This window comes from Fonticula alba (assembly GCF_000388065.1).
Source record: "Fonticula alba strain ATCC 38817 unplaced genomic scaffold supercont2.7, whole genome shotgun sequence".
Taxonomy (NCBI): Eukaryota; order Rotosphaerida; family Fonticulaceae; genus Fonticula; species Fonticula alba.
Window position 1 is genome coordinate 735,899 of NW_009242977.1, and position 7,607 is coordinate 743,505.

The following is a 7,607-nucleotide window of genomic DNA, read 5'->3' on the forward strand; positions in this document are numbered from 1 at the left end:
CCAGCTACAAGCGCACACATACACAAACAGGCCCATCTCAGCCACCGTGGCAAGGAAGACACATCAGGATGCAGGGTATGGAACATAGTCGCCCTTCCAACTGGAACCCCCCTCTGCGGGGGCGAGGGATACACCTTAAAGTGAACCCCAAATTCTGGAGGCTGGGGCATCTGGCACATCCCCCCTGTCCCCGATCTGTGCTTTCCCTTTCCCCTCCCCTCACCTCGCTCCTTCTCTCGCCTGCCCCTCTTCCGGAGTCGCGCATCGCACACGTACGCAGGCCTTTGGGTACCCACACCCTCGGAGAGCCTCCCGGCCACACGTACACCGTCGGAAGCCGCTCGACACACGAAGGAAGAAACCCCGTTCTCTGACACCGGTGCATCACTCCCCTCTGCCCTGGGTGCCCAGACACCGGGCAAAAAGAAAACAGATGCCAGCATTTCGCTGCCCAGCCGGGCAGTACCCGGTCGGAGCCGATTGCCAGCCCTGCCACGAGAGCTGCCGGAGCTGCCGTGGCCCCCTGCCTCGGGATTGCCTGCTTTGCGCGCCGGGCTTTGGCCAGCTGCATTTCGACCTGCTCAATGGTACCCGTCACAGAGGCATGGGGGGAGGGGGGGGGGCAGCGTGGCGGGCCCCGGTGCGACGCGTTCTCCCTGGGGGGGTAACTAACCAGAGCGCCCTCCGGACATCATGAAAAAATATCCACCGACTGCTGCAGCGCCCGCCAGCGGGAGCGGAAGTTCGGACAGCGATCTCGATGCCGGACAACCTGGCAGCAGCATGCCTGACTCTGAGACACCCGGTGGGAGTGAGCCTGCTGACGGCGGATCGTCCCCACCCGACGCCTCTGAGTCAGATCAGCCCACTGGGAGTCAGTCCAGCAGCAGGAGCTCACCCAACGACGGGACCCCGGACAGCGACGCCAGCGGCCGCCATGGCAGCGGCGGATCGGGACCCGCGTCGGGAAGCGAGGATCGCGCTCGACCGGACGCCGGGAGCCTGGCGAGCAGCCATCCCGACGTGCTCGCCACATCGGATGAGAATGGCATGGGCATCGCGGAATATGGCGACTCGACCGACCACGGGCTCTCCCTCCCGGAGGACTGGGTCCTGTGCCATCGGTGCGAGGACCTCGGCCACCTGTCGCTGGATGGCCTATGCATGTACCGCTGCCCGGTGGGGTATGAACAGCAGGGCTCCGAGTGCCGGCCCCTGTGTAGCATTGGCTCGCGCCTGGTTTTCAAAAGTCCCCTGGATCTGGAGGGGATCCGCAAGGACCCCGAGTACAATGGCCCCCTCGGGCTGGGGCGGCGGCTACTGAGCACCCCGGCTGGACATTCCGAAGCCAGGACCTGGCGGTGCGTGTGCAAGCCCATGTGCTGAATCCGACCGGGGGGGGGGGGGGGGGGCATCCCCAATGAATCACAACACTCACATGCCTTTCGATGTCGCCTCCGCGATGGATTCCCTCCGTGCACTTCGCGCAGGGACGTGCGCGAGGAAGACGCGAAAACACCGGTGGCGGCCCCTGGAAGCAGCGGCGCCGGATCACCCGGAAGCGGATCGTCGGGCCAGCTCGCCTCGGAGTGTGTCCGATGTGAAGTGGCCAATTGCCGCCACTGCTTCAGTGCGCAGGACTACTGTGACCAGTGCGACGACGGATACAAGCTGCTGGTGGCCATGTCCAATGTGTCGCCCTTTCGCTGTGTGCAGGAGTGCCCCCAGCGGCATTTCGCCGACCCGGAGAAGCTGCTCTACTGGGGTGTGCCCCCGGTGCCGCAAGCGCGCACTTCCCACCGCACCGGGTCCCATGGCATGGCCGGCGTTCCGGCAAGGCGCCGCCTGGCTGTCCGTGCCACGAGTCCGCCCGGGGCGTATCAACGCTTTTTCGACAGCTCCCTCTACTGCAGCCCTTGCCATGAGGATTGCGACTTCGGGTGCAGGGGCCTCGGCCCGGGGGACTGTACCCGGCCGATTGTTGACAGCGGAGACCCGGGGAAAGGTAGGTGCATGTGGTGGGAGGCGGGATGGGGTGTTCGCCATGGGGGGGGGGGGGGGGGGGGGGGGGTGGGGGGGGGGGGGGGGGGGGGGGGGGGGGGGGGGGGGGGGGGGGGGGGGGGGGGGGGGGGGGGGGGGGACATGGAGGCCAATGCCACCTCATATGCTAATGCACCCGAAATCCACACACAACGGCCATGTGGGTCATCATGGCGTCCCCCTGTCGTGGGGGGGGGGGCGCTCCAAGATTTGCGCAAGCCAGCCATCATTGCATCCATTACGGCAGCTGTCCTGGCTGTCTTCGTTCTCGGTGTCATGTTCCTTGTGGTCGGCCTGAAACTTCGCAGCAACTACCTGAAGAAGGTGCGTGCATTGAAGGAGTGCATGGAGCCCCCCTCCCCCCTGGTCCAGGAGCGTGTAGAAGGAGACTGACCGGTGCGAGTGCAACGGCCAATCTGCAGGCGGAGCGACGCCGACGTGCGGCCACAGCTGCGATAACACACTGAGAGGGCCGCGAGGGAGCCACGCCGCTAAGCAGGGGCCAAACGTGCCATGCGAGGGACGATCGCATGGGCAATTTTGTCACACACACACACACACACACACACACACACACACACACACACACATGGTGTGGGCCTGACAACAGCGGCGGCAGCCGTGGCGGGAATAGCAGCGCATTTTTGACAGTCGCCTGGCCGCGCGGTTACAGCCGCCGCGCATACTCGGCAGCAGCAGGCGCTCCCACAGCCGAAGAGGCGCCGCAAAGGGAGGAAAGGGAGCCACACAAGGAGGCGGACGCCCACAGAGCATGGGGGAGCCCCCGAGGGAGGCGGAAACCAGACGGGACGGCGGCCCGTCCGCCACAATACACCACCGTGCCTTTTCGACGCCCACCAGATGCATGCGGGGACACAGCCTCCCCAACCAAAAACGCCCTCGGGGGACGATGGGCGCAGGGCAGGCCGCAGATGGGGGGGCTCCCCGATCAGTGGTCCCGTTGTGAGCAGTGGCGCCCAGCGTGGCGACACCCGTGGGGCGATCGTGAAAGATGGTGGCGAAACTCCCCACGCACACACCCTTCTCACTGTTGCCGGGCGAGGCAGGGGGCGGGGGGGGGGGGGGAAACCGAGCGCCCGATCTGGATAAGAAACCCCATGCCCGGCTCCATGTCCCTGGGTAGATCGCACCCCCCCTCCCTCTCTCACACATACATACACACACACACACACATGTATTTTATGTTATTTTCTGCACACGACCAGCCCTCCTCTTCCTCCCCCATTTCCCTTGCGCTGCGCCCCCCCGCTTCGCCTTCGGCTTTGGCTCTGCCATGAGCCACGGCTTTTTGACCGCCGCCGAGTATGAGCTCCGGCTCGACCGCCTGCGTCAGCTCCTCTGCACCTCACTTCGGGAGTTCCGCTGTGTCATATGGTCCGCGCCCCCCCCCCCCCCCCCCCCCCCCCGGTCACCCGTCACCCTCACCTGCCCCCCCCCCCCCCCCCCCCCCCCCCCCCCCCCCCTGCCCGCGCCACATCCTCCGGCGGCACCCAGATACGCTGGCCTCCGCTTGCTAACGCCCTCCGCCTGTTCAGTCTGTCTACTCTGTCGGACGCGCACTATGTCCCATGCGGGCACTACTTCTGCAAGTCCCCCTGTCTGGAGCGGGCGGTCATTGCCCGGAAGGAGTGCTCCATCTGTCGGACGTCGGCTTCGGCCCGGGCGGCGCGGCCTGCCCCGACCGTGGTCGATGTGGTGGCCTCCCTGGAGCGGATGCAGGCCATCTTCGAAGACAGCCGGTCCGAATGTGCGCCAACGCCCTGCCGGCACACCATGCTTTCCTGGGGGCCGGGCGTCCTGTGTCTGACCCTCGAAACTCCCCCTCCCCCCGGCCGGACATGTAGGCCTGTCGCAGACGGCCGAGGTGTATCACCGAATGATGCGCCTGGAGCCGGAGAATCCCCAGCTCCCCGCGGGGCCCGGCCGAGCTGCGCCGATGGACCTCACGACGCTCTTCCGATCTTGGGGGCCGGGCGTCCTGTGTCTGACCCTCGAAACTCCCCCTCCCCCCGGCCGGACATGTAGGCCTGTCGCAGACGGCCGAGGTGTATCACCGAATGATGCGCCTGGAGCCGGAGAATCCCCAGCTCCCCGCGGGGCCCGGCCGAGCTGCGCCGATGGACCTGCTGTCGCGCCTGCGCGAGGGCCTGCGCGAGATGAAGGCCGCCAAGCGGCCGCCGTCCACCGACGAGCCGGAGGGGGCCACATGCGCCGAGCCGCCAGCCAAGGTGCCGCGGCCCGAGCCGCTGCGGCCCCTTGCGCGTGAGACTGATGACGAGCCCCCGGCCCGGGCCGGGCCCGAGGTGGATCTCTCCTCGACGGTGATCGTGGCCCCCGGCCGGCGGGCTGTGTCCCGGCAAACCGGCGACCCTGCTCGGGAGGCCGGGGACGAGTCGGCCACGCTGCCGACGGAGGAGGTCCCGGCGCCGGCACTGCTGTCTCCGGTGTCCACCGGCAGCACGGCCACGCTGGCTCTCGAGGATGGGCTCCCCTCTGGCGACTCGGAGCCCCTCTTCCGGCTGGGTCCCCTGGTGGAGCCGCCCGCCGAGCAGGAGGCCCTGGCGCCCGCCGCCATGGGCACCCTGCATCCGGGCCTGAGTTTGGAAAGCGAGTCGGCCATCTCCTCGGGCGGGGACCTGTTCGCGTCGCTGCTGGGCAATCCCTTTGCCGGGGGGCCGGGCGTGAGTCCGGACAGTCGGCCGGGGAGCCTCTCCTCGGATGCGCTGTTTGGGTGCTTGCCGTCGCGGGCCCCGGCCGCCCGGGGCTGGCACCCGGTGTCCAGCCAAGCGGACACCGTGGCCATGGACATGGATCCCGGGGTGGGCGAGCTCCCGGCGGCCGGGTGCCCGCCTGGGGGAAGTACCACGGCGGCCGGCAGTCCGCGCAGTTCCTTCGATGCCACACCGCGGGTGTACCACGACCACCATGGCGCCGCCGAGGGGGCGGGCATCTCGGCGACGGGGGGCCTGCTGCCGGAGCTGCTCCCCTCGCTGGCCCTGCTGCCGCATGACATTTCCCTTTGTGACATTGACCAGCTGCTGCGCGATGCGGAGGATCAGCTTGGCGGGCCTGGCAGATCGGAAGAGCACACGGCATCTCGGCGACGGGGGGCCTGCTGCCGGAGCTGCTCCCCTCGCTGGCCCTGCTGCCGCATGACATTTCCCTTTGTGACATTGACCAGCTGCTGCGCGATGCGGAGGATCAGCTTGGCGGGCCTGGCCGGGCTGGCGTGTCTCTCGCGGGGGCGGACGCGCTGGCCGGGCTCCAGCGCGGAGGCACGCCCCCCCACAGTGGCCCCATGTCGCTGACTCTCTGGGAGGATGACGCCACCTCGGGGCCGGCCTCCGGCGCTGAGGACAATGCCGGTGGTAGCCATGAGGACAATGATGACAGCCTCCCGACCCTGCCGCTGTGTGATGGATTGGGGCTCGGCCCGACGCCGGTCGGGCGATCACCGGGCACCGGGCGAGGAGGTCGCGTCGCGCCGGGGGCATTTTCCCAGAACGACCCGGCGCTGGCGGCCCTGGGCCCGGCGCCCGGGGCGGGGGTCGTGGGGGTGGCCCCGTCCCCGCCGGGGCCCCCTCCGCCGGCGGTCCCCTTTGGCCACCCGGCTGGGCGTCTGACGCACTCGCTCTTTCAGGCCATCACGGCCATCGACCTGGAGCTGGGTCGCCTGCCGTCGGCGGACATCGACCCGCCGCACGGCTGAGGGCGGCCCCGCCCAAAATACACACTGACACTCACACACCGACACTCACACACCGACACTCACACACCGACACTCACACACCGACACTCACACACACACACATACACACACACACACACACACACACACACACACACACACACCTTGATGGGTGGCGGGCATACACCCAGCGAGCGGATATTGTTGTGGGGTTACTCCGCGGTTATGGGGGGATTCTCCTTGCCTCTTCTGCATGGGCATCCCAAAAAAATAAAAGACGCGGTACAGGCAGCGTTCAAGATGGAACTGCTTTTGCCCAGGGAGGGCTGGGCAGTCTCGGGGAACACGGCCTCCTCTGGTTGACCGCGGCCCGCTGGTCATGTCTCGCCGGGTGGTGTGCTCGGGGCAGTGGGCGTGATGTTTTGCAGAATGTCATTCCAGCTATGCGTGCCACTATTCGTCTTGCCCTGGAAACGAGGCATACATTTGCCGGACCGTGACCCTGATCGTGCTGAATATGTGCCCCGGCGTTTGTGTGGCCAGGCCTGCCGCGGCTGCGCGCGCACAAGAGAAAGAGAGAGGGAGAGAGAGGGAGAGAGAGAGAGAGAGAGAGAGAGAGGGGCCTTACATCCCGAGGAAGGGGGAAGGCCGTCATGCAGACGGGGGGCGGGGCACACACGCGACCGCGACGGCCTTCGATGGGGGGCTGGGCCTCGCGACCCGGGCCCCATAAACCTGGACCTGGACACGGCGGGTGCATGTCCGACGCGGGTCGGGGAGACAAATGGGGACGCTGTTGAACGTGGCCGGATGCCTTGGGACGCAGGGGGCAAAGGGAGGCAGGGCCGTCTACGCGCAGGGCTGTGCGCGTGTCTTGCAGATGTATTTTGAATATTAAAGGCCTCTTTCCTCGAGCGAACCAGTTCCAGTCCCCACCACCAGCCAGCCCTAGGGGGTATTTCTTAGAATAGGATCGCGTGCCCGTTCCATCCCTGCCTTCTGGGGGGGCGGGCGGGGCCCACGGTGGGTGGGCCGTTTGTGTGCCTTGTCCGGGATCCTTGCGCGGAATACCGGGCGCCCCTGGTGCCCATTGGAAGGGTTCAACCCTGGGCCAGAGGCGGGAGGGTTCTTCTCTGCGTGGCTCTCCCCCCCCCTCGGCGCGCCCTTGCCCTCAGGTGCGTGTATTGTGTGCGCGGGCGAAGAATGCCCCCGCCCCCCCCCCCTCGCCGCGTGTGTGATTTCCCTTGGTGTTGGCCCAGCCTCTCCCGGGAGGTGGGCAGAGGGGCCGGGCCGGGCGTGGGGCGGGGCCTGCATCCGGCGCCGGAGCACCAAGGCGGGGGGGGGGGGGCGGGGGTAGCCGAGGGCCGCGGCCTTGCAAGGCGCGGGGGAGGAGGGGGAAACACAAGCTGCACGGTTGTGCCTCCTTCCGCCTGCGCCGCAGGTGTTGGGTGGTGCTGTGTTTCGCGGGTGGAGTTGTGCATTAGCTCCCCCCGCGCGCCCCGCGTTGTTCCCCTGAGCCCTCTCTCTTCGCGGGGCCGCACGGCCGTGCTTGCCCATTCGCCTGTCCCCCCGCCCCCCCCGGCGACCTTGCCCACGCGCATGTGGCCCCCCTCTCTCCCCTCATTCCTGCACCGGTCCCGCGGCCACTGCGGGCGCGTCCTCCGAGAATCCCCCCTCCTCGCCCGCCGCCCTCTCGGCAGCGTGCGCCCTCGGGGGGGTGCGTGCGGGGGCGGGTCGTCGTCCCCGACCCTGCACCTGCGGGTTGCTGGGGCTCCGACGATGCCCAGGCCGGCGGCATGTGCCGTTGGGGAAGGTGCAGGGTGCGCGAGAGGGTGCGCGGGTGGGGGAGGGGGGGGGG

At 68.2% G+C, this 7,607-nt stretch overlaps 2 protein-coding genes across 2 annotated transcripts; both read left to right on the forward strand.

The window, feature by feature from the left end:
- Positions 1–433: 433 nt before the first annotated feature.
- On the forward strand, positions 434–2,507 carry H696_04364 (hypothetical protein; the record flags this gene model as incomplete). Its single annotated transcript, XM_009498241.1, has 5 exons — positions 434–587; positions 860–1,361; positions 1,491–2,005; positions 2,249–2,364; positions 2,463–2,507. 5 exons carry the CDS (start codon positions 434–436, stop codon positions 2,505–2,507), a joined length of 1,332 nt encoding a protein of 443 aa, XP_009496516.1.
- An 827-nt stretch (positions 2,508–3,334) lies between these two features.
- Positions 3,335–5,770, forward strand: H696_04365 (hypothetical protein; the record flags this gene model as incomplete). The annotated part of the gene is made up of 5 exons (XM_009498242.1): positions 3,335–3,435; positions 3,597–3,808; positions 3,906–4,043; positions 4,087–5,082; positions 5,148–5,770. 5 exons carry the CDS (start codon positions 3,335–3,337, stop codon positions 5,768–5,770), a joined length of 2,070 nt encoding a protein of 689 aa, XP_009496517.1.
- Between the last annotated feature and the right edge of the window lie 1,837 nt (positions 5,771–7,607).